The 16,804-nt window shown below is 41.7% G+C and overlaps 1 protein-coding gene across 2 annotated transcripts in view; it reads left to right on the forward strand.

Moving 5' to 3' along the window:
* The window catches only part of TP53I13 (tumor protein p53 inducible protein 13), a 32,497-nt gene extending 16,154 nt beyond the window's left edge, over window positions 1–16,343 (forward strand). The window contains exons 7-9 of one of the 2 annotated variants that reach the window (XM_088477760.1): window positions 8,864–9,067; window positions 10,774–11,632; window positions 13,375–16,343. In XM_088477760.1, the coding sequence (XP_088333886.1) occupies window positions 8,864–9,067; window positions 10,774–11,632; window positions 13,375–13,484 (1,173 nt within the window). In that variant the 3' untranslated portion in view covers window positions 13,485–16,343. The remainder of the gene's footprint in view (window positions 1–8,863; window positions 9,068–10,773; window positions 11,633–13,374) is intronic. The other variant, XM_088477761.1, reaches the window with a different exon arrangement.
* The last annotated feature ends 461 nt before the right edge of the window (window positions 16,344–16,804 follow it).

Genomic DNA, 16,804 nt, shown 5'->3' on the forward strand with positions numbered 1-16,804 from the left:
GGGCGTTACCTTTTGGCCTGGCAACAGCACCACGTGTTTTCACCAAGGTGATGGCGGTCATGGCGGCTTCTCTGCGGCTGCAGGGAGTCCGCATGTTGCCGTATTTGGACGACCTGTTATTGGTGGCAGGATCTCCAGAGCTCCTGTTACGCCACTTGGACCTGACCATTGCACTGCTGCAACGGCACGGCTGGCTAATCAACTGGCAGAAGTCCACTCTAATCCCGTCTCGGAGGATTCTGCATCTTGGAGCCTTATTGGACTCGGGACAGCAAAGGATCTTCGTGACGGAGGACAAGATCTCTGCTTTACAGTCAAGGGTGCGCAGTTGCCTGCACAGCCGCCGGGTGTCCTTACACTCGGCGATGAGGTTACTGGGCTCCATGGTGTCGGTGTTCGACATGGTGGAATACGCCCAGTTTCACTCCAGACCTCTGCAGCACCTGATCCTGTCCAAGTGGAACGGGCTGACTCAGTCTTTGAAGTCCCAGACGATTGTGCTCACCCAGGAGGTTCGCCTGTCCCTTGCGTGGTGGTTACAGACGACCCACCTCAACAAGGGACGTCCGTTCTGGGTTCCAAATTGGGTCCTGTTGACAACGGACGCCAGTCTTCGGGGCTGGGGAGCAGTTTCGGGTCCACACTTGTTCCAGGGCAGGTGGACGCCGACAGAAGCGGAGCTTCCAATAAATATCTTGGAACTCCGTGCGGTCTTCAATGCTCTCCAGCAGGCACAGCGGTTTCTCCAGGGTCGCCCGGTGCAGGTACAGTCGGACAACGCTACCACCGTGGCCTACATAAACAGGCAAGGAGGAACTCGCAGTCGGGCGGCTCTCGTAGAGGTCTCTCGGATCCTGGTTTGGGCGGAGCGCAATCTTCCGGCCATATCAGCGGTCTTCATCCCGGGAGTGCTAAATTGGGAGGCGGACTTTCTAAGTCGCCAGGACGTTCATCCGGGGGAATGGTCCCTGCACCCGGACGTTTTTCAACTACTGGTGGACAGGTGGGGTCTTCCAGAAATCGACCTCATGGCGTCCCGGCACAACAACAAGTTGCCGGTGTACGGGTCTCGCACAAGAGACGAAGGGGCGTCTCTGGTGGATGCTCTGTCCGTCCGGTGGACATTCAGGTTCGCATACCTGTTCCCTCCGGTCTCCCTTCTTCCACGGGTAATCCGGAAATTCAAACAGGAAGGAGGGACGCTCCTGTTGATAGCTCCCGCGTGGCCCAGACGGCACTGGTTCTCAGACCTTCAGGGTCTGTCAGTGGACATTCCTCTGCGGTTGCCGCTACGACCGGACCTTCTGTCTCAGGGTCCTTGCCTTCACCCGGACCTGACTCTGCTGTCTTTGACGGCGTGGCTGTTGAGACGGCCATGCTGAGGTCCCGGGGGTTTTCCAGCTCTGTGGTGTGTACCATGTTACGAGCTCGGAAACCGTCTTCCGCGAGGATATACCATCGCGTGTGGCATACGTTCTTCCAGTGGTGTCGACCGAGAGGTTATGCACCGCGGGAGTTTCGTCTGTCTCGGATTCTCGCCTTCCTGCAAGCGGGACTAGATCATGGGCTTCGCCTTGCTTCTTTGAAGGTACAGGTTTCGGCCCTATCTGTCTGGTTTCACCGTAGGATTGCTACAATCCCGGATGTGCGCACTTTTATGCAGGGTGTTCTCCGCATTCAGCCGCCCTTTGTTCCACCTGTGGCGCCTTGGGATTTGGCTGTGGTCCTGAGGGCTCTCCAAGGACCGCCGTTTGAACCACTGGGCTCAGTGGATCTTAAATGGCTAACAGCTAAGACTGTTTTCCTTCTGGCCATTGCTTCGGCCAGACGTGTTTCTGAGTTAGGGGCTCTTTCTTGTAGACCCCCTTTCTTGGTTTTTTTATGGGAACAGGGCAGTGCTCCGCACTCGGCCCGAGTTTCTTCCCAAAGTTGTTTCCCAGTTTCATGTTAACGAGGAAATAGTTGTTCCGGCCTTTAACTCACCGGGTCTTTCCGTGGGTGAGGCCTCTTTGGATGTTGTGCGGGCCTTAAGGACTTATGTTGACCGCACTTCTTCGTTTAGGAAGTCGGACGCTTTGTTTGTCCTCTATGGCTTCCGTAAAAAGGGTTGGCCTGCTTCAAAGCAAACTTTGGCAGCCTGGATCCGTATGGCTATTTCTGAAGCTTATCTTCATGAAGGCCTACCGGTCCCTCCTTCTCTGAAGGCTCATTCCACTAGGTCTGTGGGTCCTTCGTGGGCAGCTCGACGTGGTGCCTCGGCAGTTCAGATCTGCAAGGCTGCTACGTGGTCTTCTGTCCATACCTTCGTGAGGTATTACAGGTTTGACACCTTCGCCTCTCAGGATGCTTCCTTCGGGCGGCGGATTCTCCTTTCTGCACAGGAGCGTCCCCACCCTTAAAGGATACTGCTTTGGGACATCCCCAAGGTATCCTGTGGATACCCTATGGACCCTGAAGTAGAAAATATGAGATATGGTAAGAACTTACCCTTGTTATCTCTATTTCTACGAAGTCCATAGGGTTCCACAGGACTCCCGCCCTGTCGCACCTGTGCTGCAGATGGGCTTTGCTCTGGTCACCGGTTTTCCGTCTCCCTCTGGTGAGAATGTGATTCTTGTATGTGTCCAGATCTTTGTTCTCTCTCTTCCTTCTCCTCCTCCAGCCTATGGCTTGGTAACTAACTGAGGTGCCTTGGCCCGGGGGCGGGGTATAGGAGGGGGACCTAGTGCATCCTGGGAGGCTGAAAGCTTAACTCTTTGGTGCCCTGCGACTGACGTCACACCTATACCCCCAAGGTATCCTGTGGAACCCTATGGACTTCGTAGAAATAGAGATAACAAGGGTAAGTTCTTACCATATCTCATATTTTTGCCTAAACTTATTTGCCTATAAATAACAAGAATAGGTGGTAATGAGATGGGTTGCTCAAATAAGTTCTCATTCAATAATGTCTTTTTTCGCATACCTGAAGTCACTTATTCTTCAATATTCTGCTCGTTTACTATTTGTTTTGATTTGTGTTTCCGCTGTCCCTCCATTGTACTGTCTTGTCTCTTTCCTCAACCCCTCCTTCAATGTTGCATCTTATAGGAAAATTACTTTAAATGTGGTAATTATCTTGTGCTTTATTATCCTTGTTTTTATAATACCATGGCTTCACTAAAATTTGGTACTCTTAATGTAGGAGGGATAAATTCCCCAGCAAAACGCAGGAAAATTTTGTTATACTTAAACAATTGTAATATTGATATCGCCTTTCTTCAGGAGACGCACTTGACACTTGCTGAATCTAAAAAACTTCAAATGTTGAAATGGTCCATATTAGCTGTGGCGTTGTTTAACTCAAAAGCTAGAGGAGTTGTGATACTAGGCAAAAGAGACATAAATGTGGAGGTGTTGAATGTTGAGGCTGATTCGGAGGGTCGATACGTTTTTGCAGAGGTTCTAATTAAAGGTTCTAAATATAATTTATGTAACATCTATGCCCCAAACATATATAAAAAGTCCTTTTATCGTTCCATACTAGCCAAACTAATTACTTTAGATCCAGCTACTCTAATATTGTGTGGAGATTTTAATTAAATTTCGTCCCCCTACCTTGACCGCTCTAATTCCTCAAAACAAATATCTCCTCTTCCAAAATTTGGAGTTCCAATGCTAGCCAAAAGACTTAATTTAGTAGATATTTGGAGAGCCCTTCACCCTATAGAAAAAGATTACACCTGTTTATCTGCGGCACACAATACTCTATCGCGAATTGACTACACCTTAATTTCAAAATTTATTTTCTCTAAAATACGGTCCTCCACTATTGAGACCATCTCTCTTTCTGATCATGCCCTAGTCTGGTTTGAACTTCAGATCTCTTTAGAACATAGCCCCAATAGAATATGGAGATTTCCATCCCATCTTTCTCAGTCAATCACTTTCCGTAAAAAACTAGACTCGTCATGGGAAGAATACAGGCTTGCTAACCTTTCTCACGCAGACACAGACCCGGCCTTATTTTGGCAAACGGCCAAGTCAGTTTTACGAGGAGTGATAATCTCATATGCCATTAATATAAAGAAACAAAGAGAAAAATCTTACATCGAATTGCAACAAGCACTAACTGAAGCATATCAAAATTTTAAAATGTCACCGAATTTGACAACAAAAACTTCTTATCAACTGGCAAAAACACATTTCGATGAATTTCTTACTATAATGGGTGATAAATACTTATTTTCAGTAAATCATAAGTTCCACAAATTTGGCAACAAGACGGGGAAGCTTCTCACAACTCTGCTCACAGGTAATAGACCACAGATGACTGTACATCCACTTTCAAAATCGGATGGCGGTCTTACTGACTCTAATAGTCAAATCACAAGTATTATGAGAGAATATTACGAATCATTATACTCTACCCCCGCACTCTCTGATATTGGCAATATCTCCCCCTCAAATGATCAGTTGGATACTCAAACTGAAGTAATCCCCCCTATATCCCCAAATACACAAACTGAAGATCTATTTTGGTCAATACTACATAGACCTCAAATTACATTAGAAGCGGGTGACCCAATTACCCTTGAGGAACTTCAAAGTGCCTTGAAAAAATTAAAACCAGCTAAAGCACCAGGCCCTGATGGTCTATCTAGTGAGTTTTATAAAATATTAGCTCCAAAGTTACTCTCACCTCTTCTTTCCTTTTATAATCATATAGTGGTTCACAAGAAACTGCCAAAATATTTTAACTCTGCTATAATAAAGGTTTTACCCAAACCAGGGAAAGATCTCTCTTCCTAGCTCATATAGGCCAATCTCTCTTTTAAACATCGATTATAAGTTGTTTACAAAAATTCTGGCTGAAAGAATCAAAATTCTTTTACCTAGTATTATTCATTCTGACCAGACTGGCTTTATAAGAGGAAGGCACTCTGTGGTGAATGTTCGAAGAGTCTTGTCGGTCATTCAGCATATTGGGCATTCTCGGGGAGAGAGTGTTAATACTAAGATTGTTCTGGCCTTGGATGCAGAGAAGGCCTTTGACCTAGTGTCCTGGCCTTTTCTGTATCTGACGCTAGAAAGATTTGGTTTTCCTATATCATTTATAGATACTTTGAGGACCTTATACTCTCTGCCTTATTCCCAAATTTCATGCAATGGATATCTCTCTACTCCCTTCTTAATTAGCAGAGGCACCAGGCAAGGTTGCCCCCTCTCGCCTTTACTCTTCGCTATAGTAATGGAGCCTCTAGCGATTGCGATTCGCTCCTCCACGGCAGTACAGCTGATTACTATTGAAAAGGTAGACCTGAAAATAGCACTATTTGCAGATGACACATTACTTTTTTTTATCAAATCCATCTCAGTCGCTACCAGCTGTCATGGATTTAATTTCCTCATTTGGCTCAGTATCAGGATATAAAGTCAATATCACCAAATCAGAAATTCTCCATCTATGTGGTCCCCCATTGTCTCAATCGGTTTCACCAAACATACCCTCATTTAAAATAGCCTCTACACATATAAAATATCTTGGCATCAATATAGGGTCTGATCTCTCATCTTTATACAATTTAAATTATTCAACAGTAATAGGAAAAATTTCTCTACTCCTTGATAACTGGAGGTCGTTACCTCTATCATTATTATGAAGGCTAGCAGTGATTAAAAGTATAATCTTCCCTAAAAATTTTTATTTCATCCAAATGCTCCCTATTTCCTTGACACGTAAAGATATCACTAAACTTGAGGCATTATTCTCAAAATTCTTATGGCAAAACAAAAGACAGAGAATAGCTAGGCAAAAAAGACATCAAGAAGAGAAGGAGGTTTGGGAACACCAGACATTCTTGCATATTCTTTATCAGTTTTTTTCCGTTATATTGTTGATTGGTTATTGGAGAGAAGTGAATATATGGATAAAGCTTTAGATAAAGCTCTCTTCCACCCCTATTCTCCAGCTGCGCTTCTTCAGACAAAATCCACTTTAATACCGCATAATATATTAAACAATATAATGTTTAAAGATACATATCAAGCATGGCTTGATATTAACAAAAAACATAACCGAAATCCTCATATTACCCAATTCATCCCGCTATGGGGAAACCCCTCTTTCCCTCCCTCTCTACACAACTCCACATTCCAGATTTGGTGCGTTAAGGGACTTTCTTGTTCATTTACAGTATTTGATCCTGGAGGCATTATTTTTTCTTTTTCTGAGCTTCAGCGAAGATTTGACCTTCCGAATCAGCACTTCTACATGTATCTTCAGATACGCCATTATTTGGCTTCTCTTAAAATGTTGCTGAGGGCAGATCCTGATCCAACTTCATTAGACTCCTTACTTAGTGGTTTAAATAAAAATAATATCTCCTTCAAGACCAAATATTTATATCCCCATTTGATCCCAACTATCTCATCACCTCAGTGGGAAATTTTGCTCACAAAATGGAGAGCAGACATACCTCAAATTTGCGAAATTCAATGCCTACTCACTCATTATGAAAAATCCCTAAAACTTTTACAATCTGCCTATCTTCAAGAGGTGCATTTCCGCACAATACACAGAGCCTACATCACTCCAGCACAACGCAGACATACGGCTGCCAACGAATCAGGCAAATGTTTGAAATGCGGTATGCAATCAGCCAATTTCATTCATTGCATGTGGGAATGTAGGAAAATTAAAAAATTCTGGAACAAGATCCTTGACTACATTAACAAGCTCTTCTCTGTCAGGATTTTCCCTGATCCATTGGCATGCCTAAACCTAAATTTTAGAAATTGGGATCTAGGTTCACACACACATTTTCACATCCCTTTACTTACGATCATACTCACTTTGGGGAAAAAAGCCATTTTAATTCATTGGACTACTAAATCAGCACCCTCCTTAATGTTGGTTAAACAAAAATTACTACAATTGCTATATTATGATCGAAAAGCCACAATACCAGACATCGAAAAAGGGGTTGAAAAATTCTACATAAAATGGGAAAAATACGTTGATTCACTAGATATCCCAACTCAGCAGCACATATCCAAACTCTTCGAGAACACAGATTGGTATTTGCTCAAGCACCTCTCCTGAAATATGCTGAATTAAGATGATAAATAAGCTGGCAACAATGATAGAGTATTTTAAAAAGTAGTGTGAAAATTATTATTAATATCCTTCTACATCAATCATTCTACTTTAAGTATATTGATATATAACAAAACACCACACCTCATAACTCCTTATGTGTTTTCCCTAGTCTTCCTTATATCCCCCCCCCCCCCCCCCCTTCCTTTTCTTTTTCTTTTTTTTCTTTACTCATGCTTTGAGGCATGAGACATAGGTCTTTATTAATCATATATAAACTTAGGAATGTTCTTTTTCTCCTCTTTGGGTTTACCCAGGACATATTTGAATATTAATCTTTATTACATTCCAGAGATTCTTGCATGCTGTTTACTTTACATTATCATTCGTAAATCTTTATGCTATATCTTCCATGTAAAGTCTTTGTATAAGATTTGAAAACAATAATAAAAATATTTAAAAAAAAAAGAGAGAACGCACCGGAGAGCTCAGCAACTCCAAAAGACTCGGAAGACCACGGAAAACAACTGTGGTGGATGACAGAAGAATTATTTCCCTGGTGAAGAAAAACCCCTTCACAACAGTTGGCCAAATCAAGAACACTCTCCAGGAGGTAGATGTATATGTGTCAAAGTCAACAATCAAGAGAAGACTTCACAAGAGTGAATATAGAGGGTTCACCACAAGATGTAAACCATTGGTGAGCCACAAAAACAGGAAGACCAGATTAGAGTTTGCCAAACAACATCTAAAAAAAGCCATTACAGTTCTGGAACAACATCCTATGGACAGATGAGACAAAGATCAACTTGTACCAGATTGATGGGAAGAGAAGAGTATGGAGAAGGAAAGGAACTGCTTATGATCCAAAACATACCGCCTCATCAGTGAAGCATGGTGGTGGTAGTGTCAAGGCGTGGGCATGTATGGCTGCCAATGGAACTGGTTCCCTTGTATTTATTGATGATGTGACTGCTGACAAAAGCAGCAGAATGAATTCTGAAGTGTTTCGGGCAATTTTATATGCTCATATTCAGTCAAATGCTTCAGAACTCATTGGACGGCGCTTCACAGTGCAGATGGACAATGACCCGAAGCATACTGCAAAAGCAACCAAAGAGTTTTTTAAGGCTAAAAAGTGGAATGTTCTGCAATGGCCAAGTCAATCCCCTGACCTGAATCCGATTGAGCATGCATTTCACTTGATGAAGACAAAACTGAAGGGAAAATGCCCCAAGAACAAGCAGGAATTGAAGACATTTGCAGTAGAGGCCTGGCAGAGCATCACCAGGGATGAAACCCAGCATCTGGTGATGTCTATGCGTTCCAGACTTCAGGCTGTAATTGCCTGCAAAGGATTTGCAACAAAGTATTAAAAAGTGAAAGTTAGATTTAGGATTGTTTAGTTTGTCCCATTACTTTTGGCCCCTTAAAAAGTGGGAGACACATATATAGAAACCATTGTAATTCCTACACCGTTCACCTGATTTGGATGTAATTACCCTCAAATGAAATCTGAAAGTCTGCAGTTAAAGCACATCTTGTTTATTCAAAACCACAATGGCTTTGAAATGAGAGGCCAAAATATGAACATTCTGTCAATGTCTCAATATTTATGCACCCGACTGTATATGGTCACCAGGGTGCAACAGTTCTGCCATTAGTATAATTATTGCTGTCATATGGTGGCATTGTTTAGTCTATACCTTGTTTTAAAATGTGTCCTTTTTGATCACGGTCTTGTGCTGCACTGTACACATCTGTCACCTCTCTGTCGTCTTCCAGCCTATAGCTTTGGCTGCGTGGTGCTCAACTCTTGAGATGTCTCACATAAATGTGACTGAAATCAGGGAATGGCTGAGGGAAAATGTGTGCCATGAAAATCTCTCTGATAATGAAGAAGATGGCTCTTACCAGCATTTACTCATTCGGCCATCATCATCGGCTGCATCCGATGGCATAGATATATGCACAGAAAGGACATTATGGGTAAGAATGCTGGTTTTCTGCAAATCTAACCTCTGAAATGTCCCTCTTATATTGTGCGTAGCACATGAGAATGTATATGCTAGGCCAACTCATTTCTGTACAGACTTAGATGTATATTAACTAAAACGCAGGTTTTTAGTAGTGGAGGTGTTGCCCGTATCAACCAATCAGATTCTACTTATCTAGCACCTTCTAGAAGATAATGGCTAGAATCTGATCAGTTACTACGGGCAACATCTCCACTTCTAAAAACCCACAGTTTAGTAAATATACCCCCTAGAGTCCTTTTTTCAAAGCGACTACACTGAGACTCATGAGCTTAGTGATTGTTGGAGACTGCCATTTGTGTAATCAGTAGGTTGGCTAGGTTTTTTTTTGTTTGTTTTTCCTCTCAACTTCTTTTTGTTGGGTTTCACAGATAGTGACTGCAACATTTGTGAGGGGAGGGGAGGGCTGGGCTGGGCTTGTAACTGAGCTATAAGAGCAAAAACAGAGAAAAAGAAAAGATATGCGTCTGGTGCACTAAAGGGATACCAGTAGTGTGAATAATTTAGATAACCTAATAAGACATAATTAGAAAGAAAGAAAGAAGTGATGCTAAAATAACTTCTGTCGTTGGTCTGTTTCACATATAAATAATGTTAATCAGGATGTATAGACTGTACTTTTCATTTATTATTTTCTTCAATGTACCAAAATTCGTAGGGAATATGTTCCCTAGTACTGTCTGTGGCGTTGTTGGGTTTCCAATAATGATAATACTAGTGACTTAGTTAACAGTTCACACCTTAAAACATTGTAACACTGTGACGTCCAGATAAGATATTAAGTAACAGTGATTATCATTCACATAATTCAACATGTAACAAATCTCACACCTTCATAGTCTCTTCTTTCTGATGGATTTTAACAGTTGCATGTCAATTATTTCTAATCTAGAGTCACTGTGCTGCAGTTATATCTCTGCTGGCAGTCCTCAACACATGCGCTGGATATATTTCTAGGCTTCAGCTCCGTGTACATAATAATGCACTGTCGGACATAACTGTTCATAGTTTTATTTCATGCATGCACCGTAGTTTCAGTTGTGTATTATTCAGCGTTAATACATGTAGGTAGTGTCCTTAATTCTTAATTTGAATCATATAATAGACATATTATGACATGTAATCTTGCTACTGATTCCACGGGCAGCGTAAGGTGCTGGCAGATTTGAATTCCCTTAGGAACTGATTATGTTTTTATAAGTAAAGCGCTGGATATTATCAGTTCACCTACTCTGCTGTTAAATATCAAGTGCTGCTGTTAATTCCCTAAGTAGCTCCGTATATAGATTTGGTTACAACATTAGATATAGCTGTTCGTTATGCGTATAGCTCTCTGTGCATGCTATAATATTGGCTATGACATGCCATACAGCGTTAGTCCATATAATCACAGACAGTACTGATACATCCTGACATAAATCACAAACATATAATAGACATTTCGTAGCATTCAATTGTGCTACTATGACCAGCGGCAGCGTGAGGTGCTGACGCGCGTTTCGCCAATAAATGACTTTGATAAAGCCATTTATTGGTCGAAACGCGCGTCAGCACCTCACGCTGCCGCTAGAAAACCAATAGTGGTTTCTATTTTAGTATTAGTGTCGCATATTCTCCAAAATCCTGAACTTGCAAATAAATATTTTGGAATAATTTCAGCTACTAAATCGTTTTCCAAAGCATGGAGCCAGGATAATGAGGCATCTATTAAGTAAGAGAAGGAGGAGAGCAGCTTTACCAGTCAGCTCAGGTGTGGACAATGTACTTTCTCATACATCTACCAGCACATTATCTTCTACACCCTCTGGGACACTCACAGAGCCAGGCAGCAGGAAGCAGGCTAACATTTCACATGTAGCAGTGACTGTCGATATTTCTCCTCCAAACCCTGTAACACCAGCGCCTCCTATATACGTACCTAAAGACACGGACTTTGGAGGTTCCAAAGCTGACATCCACAGCCGAGAGACCAAAGTGCCAGAGTTGCCTGTACAAACCAATGTATCCAATGTAAGAAACATCTCACAAGGCTTACCCGACCGTAATCTGGCACACTCCATAGGAAAGAATACCTCCGAGGAGATTGACCATAAGGAAAAGTCACCAATGGCTGCAACTGGGCAACCAGTCTCCCCAGAATCCCCACAAAATAAGAATAGGTCTATAAGCTTGGTCACAGGTCTTACAGCTTCTCCAAAACCATCAGAGACCTTAGCTGACCAGAAACCTTTGCCCACCATTGCTGAGAAGCCGGAGTGCCGTTGTCGGCAAGATTCCACACCGCAATCACCAGCCAAGGTCTTAAGAAGATTGGGTGCTGGTCAGCAGAAGAACTCTGATGTTTTTGTTTCCACCCCACGCATGCAAGAGGCGACCTGGGCAGCGGCATCTCTCATCTTCCTCCTGGCATTGCTCACTTTTTCAGTCTTGTACACACAAATCTATAAGAAGTTCCGCAAGAGCCAAAGTCTGTACTGGGTGCCTGGAAGTAACTCTGAAGAAAAAGAGACAGTAGCATGTAAGTTCTATGCTCTCAATGTTAAATGCACATTCTATAGAAAAGTTATTGGGGGGGTATTCAATTTGGAGCGAAAAGTCCGTGCTGGACTTTTCGCTCCACATCGGAGGTTTGACGGGGTTAAAGTATCGGGCGCGTGCCCGCTTTATCCACGTATTCAATTAGGAATCAGCGAAAACCGGAGCCGGTGGAAAGGTATCGGGAATTTTCGGGAAATGTTTCTGGGACCCCCCCTAAAGATGTCCAGACATGGGGGATCACTATGGGTACACCCATTTTTGCCTGCTGCAGGAAGTCGGGGTTTGAAAATGCGGCTTAGGAAGAAGGGGTGAAGAATAGCACTTGGTTATTTAAAAAAAAATCTATTTATGTCAAATTTGGGGTACATTAATATGGGTGCAAGCATATTTTTAAGTCCCTAAAGTTATTTTTAAAAATTCTTCAAAAATGCACCTGCCGCTGCTACCCGCAATGAAGAAAATACCTGCCGCATACATGGGGACCCCTGTGGAATCTATTTTGCTACTTTAGGATTTTGTCCCCCATTTTGTTTTTTAACCCCAAAATTCAAGTTAATTTTTTGGGATGTCCTGATTTTTTTTTTTTTTTTTTTTAAATACACATCAATTTTAGGGGCCATTTGCAGGGGTGCAGGCTATATATATATATATATATATATATATATATATATATATATATATATATATATTTTTTTTTTTTTTTTTTTAAGCCTGTACCCCTAAACCCCAATTCTGCACTTTTTTTCACCATGTAAAACATGGTGAAAAAGTTATCCCTGTTTTTTAACAAAGACTTTTCGCACTGGCGAAAAGTCTTTGTAATTGAATACGGGGATAATTAAAATAGGCGAAAATGACACCATCGGCATTTCGCAAACAAATTGAATATGTCCCATTTGTTTTCATAATATGACTTTCTGGGGATTGGGTACGGGATGCCGGGGCTCAGGATCCTGGCAGTCAGAATCTCGATGCTGGCATCCTGATAGGGTTAGGATACTGACACTTGTCGGTAAGTATCCTAAGCCTCCCTCCCTACACCCTAAACCTTACCCCTCTCCTAGTGCCTAACCCCACTACTTACCGTTGGGATTCTGACTGGTGTCGAGATTCCAGCACCGACATTCTGAACAGCGGCATCCCAACAGCCGGCAACTTCATCCTCTTTCTGGCATATCTTTTTATCCCATTCAAAGCTACTGCTTCCATCATTTGTCCACTAGGTGGCTCTAGTTTATTGAAGTCTAAGGATAATTGTAAATTCACCTTCCAAGCAGAGGTAATGTTGGCTATGTGCAAAGTAACATGACTGTATCTTGACCATCTATAGGAAATGAGTACAGAATTAATCCTGATGCCATATTAAGTAAATATTTTCTGTAGAGAGGATGTTTACAACTGAAATTTTACGTAAATAACCTTGTAATGCAGTCTCCCTTTTGCACTTACTAGTCTGTGACTTTAGATGTAATGCTGCCTTCATTGTATAGGCAAAGTGAATTAATAGGTTGCATTCTCTTGGCTGAGCTACGGGTTGTGCATCGAAAAGTCTCCTTTTAATGATGTACAAATTGTACAGTCAAAAATATTAAAGAATTTACTCTACTTGGGTCTGTAATCTTATGAAGTAAAGGTTGCTTAAATGGTGGTATAGTCTTTCTATTATGTGTGAGCATGATTTTCTAGGTAATAATAAGATGCTGATCCATTTCTTCTACATAGCGATTATCAAGAGGAGATTGGTTCAAGGTCACAGCAAGCGTAAGAAATGGATTGGACGCAAGAAAAGCCCAGCGTGTCTATATGAAAGCCTAAGTGAGAGCTCCGATTAGTACAATCTACTCAATCTGGATTGGACACATCACAAGTCATTTTATACTAGAACTGAAAGTGGATTTGCCTGCTATGCATGGACGAGGCAGCCGTTCTGTGGCTATAATCAATATTCTTGGTAACCTCCTATTTGAGAATCCAGCCTGGCAACTCTGTATGTTGACTTAGTGACTTTCCTAACTTTTAAATGAATATTGGCTCATCCACTATGTCAGCGTTAAAGTGGATCAGTCACCTCACACAATGGAGACTGTTTTATTAAGATGGCCTGTGCGATGCTTCCATCTATTAATATTGAAGAGACTTATGATTTTAATAGAGTTATTGCACCTTCGGACCACAGGCTAGACGTGTCCCAGACACACGGGGCACGTATAATGCCATGTATTACAAATTACTCCTCCATGTGCCAACCCTCCCCGTCTTTGTATGTTTTTATGTTGTAGATACCTATGCGCAGGCAGATGAGCTTGATCACGGTTAGCAAATTGGCACATACTTAAGGTAACAAAGTGCCTAAACTTTCTGTGTCCCAATTCACCACTGACACAATCACACAGCTGATGCTCATTGTAGGTAGTGTAGTCAGAGTGTATTCATTAATGACTGTCATTGTAGGTAGTGTGTAGTCATTAATGACACTCATTGTAGGTAGTGTGTAGTCATTAATGACACTCATTGTAGGTAGTGTGTAGTCATTAATGACACTCATTGTAGGTAGTGTGTAGTCATTAATGACCCTCATTGTAGGTAGTGTGTAGTCATTAATGACGCTCATTGTAGGTAGTGTGTAGTCATTAATGACGCTCATTGTAGGTAGTGTAGTCAGATCTTGTATTCCTGGCTCTAGCTTTAATGGACCACTTTAGTTGGGAGAGCCAGAGAACTAGCTGTTATGCATTGTCATCATGGTTTTAGTATATGTAGTATAGTTACCAAATTTTTAAATTGATAGCCCCTGACAATGTTCTTAAAGAGATAACAGGACAGGTGGTTGTTGCATTGTCTTATTTATATGTACAAACCACAATTTACTGCTGTATTTGTCAAAATCTACATCTGTTTAAAAGAATAAATAGAGTTACGATTGGGCACAGTTGGGGCTGATTCTGGGTTGAGAGAAAGCAATAAAAGAAATAACTTTACACCTGGGCAAAACCATGTAGCAATGCAGGGGGTGCATATACATTTGTTTTGTTTTTTTTTCATGCATGGCAAGTACCAAATTTGAAAATGCCCCTCGCACATATAAATTTTTCTGAACATTTTACATCTGCCCCACCTGCAGTGGTTTTACCAAGCTGCAAAGTTACATCCCTTTTTTTTTTTTTTTTTTTTTTTTTTTTTTAAATTTTTGCTTTACTCAGAATTAGCCCCAGGGTCAATTTCACGGGTGCTCCACTCTGCTCTTTTTACATGCCACCTGTCACTCTGATGGCGCCAACGAGAGAGCTCCCCTGATGCAGAGCTCAGCCAATAATGTCCCACTGCTAGTCTAGCAATGGGGCGCTATTGGCTGAGCTTTGTGTCTGTCATATAACTGCAATGCTGGTTACGCTCTGCAGGTTGCTCGCTCAGGGTGAGCTATCTGATTAGGGCCTGCCTAAATATGGGGGAGGGATCTCTGATAAGAGGCACAGTCAGAAACCTACCTCCTATCAGAGTCGTGCATTGCTAACAGGCACAGCTACAGATCTCCCTCCCATCAGAGAGCCCCAGAGTCAGTCTACGCTGATGTTACTGTGTCAGGCAGTCACAGAGATCCCCACCACATTCCCCTCTTCTTTTAAGAGGCAGGGCTTGGGCTTGGTTTGGACAACGGAAACATTGCAGAGAGGGTAGATGGTTGGTGCAGACGTGCACTGTCGCAGCATGCAGTGCTGGTCACAATTATATCTGTCTCTAGCAAGCAAGTGGGCAATATCATCTTTCAAAATTATATCAATTTGTCATTATTGTGAAATATTACACTGCCCGCGCTCAGCTACTTCCTAATGCCACTCCGCATTTTCTAGGAGGAAACACGGAGCCTCTTGGCCTTTTCAAACTCAATTTCTGCCATTTTGTATGTAGTTTAGCTGTTTATTATGTACAGTTACTATCTCAATTTAAAATCTACCTCCAAATATTCTCTAATTGTGGTTGCAGTCAGTTCATGGTGATCCCACTGGGGTGTGGTCTGTTACTTATATTGCAAAAGCAACTTGTGCTAATATACATGTATACAATTTGCTGACTGCTCTGTTATAGGACCACAAAGCAAAACATAAAAGAAGAAAATCACAACTTCATCAAAAATAATCTGTTTTTACAAGCTCCTGAAAATTTGTATGTGTGTGATTTATCTTTTAGTACTGTAGGTTTTTTATGTGTTTTATATTTTAAGTATAGTGCTCCTATTAAACAGCACAGGTTTTTCTCTGTAACAGAGAATTTACAATCCAGCCAGTGGAGGCTTATAAATGACTATTTATAAATTACAGTATATTTTTGTACTGTTGTCAACCATGTGTAGTCTGTATTCTTGTATGTTTGTATCAAATGTTTTTAAATATTGGTAAAAAAATAAATACAAAATGTAAATCTCTTTAATATTTGACATGTGCACCAGCATAAATCTGATCTTGCTAGAGAGCTAATACACAAGGATGGTTACATGTGAGGAGGAGCCATCCTTCTATTTATGCAGGAGGAAGATCTTCTACCAGCTGGTACTTGGTATTACAAAGGCACTTTAAATGGTAGTAGTGGGAAAAGTGCTCCATCACTCCTATGCCGGCAGGTGGAAGTAAATGGAGAATACGTTTCCCCAGTTACAAATGCTACTTTCACTGCATGCAGTATTCTTGAAGAGTAATCACACCTATATATGAGGGGAGGTACATTTCCCTTATGCATGTTAGCACATGAAGTCTCCAAAGCTGCAGGAGTGTAAATAAAAAGATCTAGCTTTGTATCATGGCCAAAGTATACAAGTCACTCGCATGATCCATTTCTAAGTTATTATTGTGAAACAAAGTAAACTTCTATCCAGCCTTTTCTTATCTCTGCCAGTAACTAAAGCTGGGTACATAGTGATAGATATATCGCCTATTCCATTGAATCTATAGTGCGGGTCCACCTAGTGTGTACACAGCTTTACCCTTACCTATATTTATCTCTGCTGTTGACCTATATAATAATTTTCAGTCTGGTTTTTGTTTTCTCTTCTCCCTCCCCCCACAGCTGTACAGTGCACATGTAATACAGATCCCTTTATCAGTAACTAACAAGTTCTTTTTGTACCAGTGGATGTTATGAGTAAAATAACAAGTTTCCA

The sequence above is a fragment of the Taudactylus pleione genome, unplaced genomic scaffold (assembly GCF_031769625.1).
Source record: "Taudactylus pleione unplaced genomic scaffold, aTauple2 ptg000203l, whole genome shotgun sequence".
NCBI lineage: Eukaryota > Metazoa > Chordata > Amphibia > Anura > Myobatrachidae > Taudactylus > Taudactylus pleione.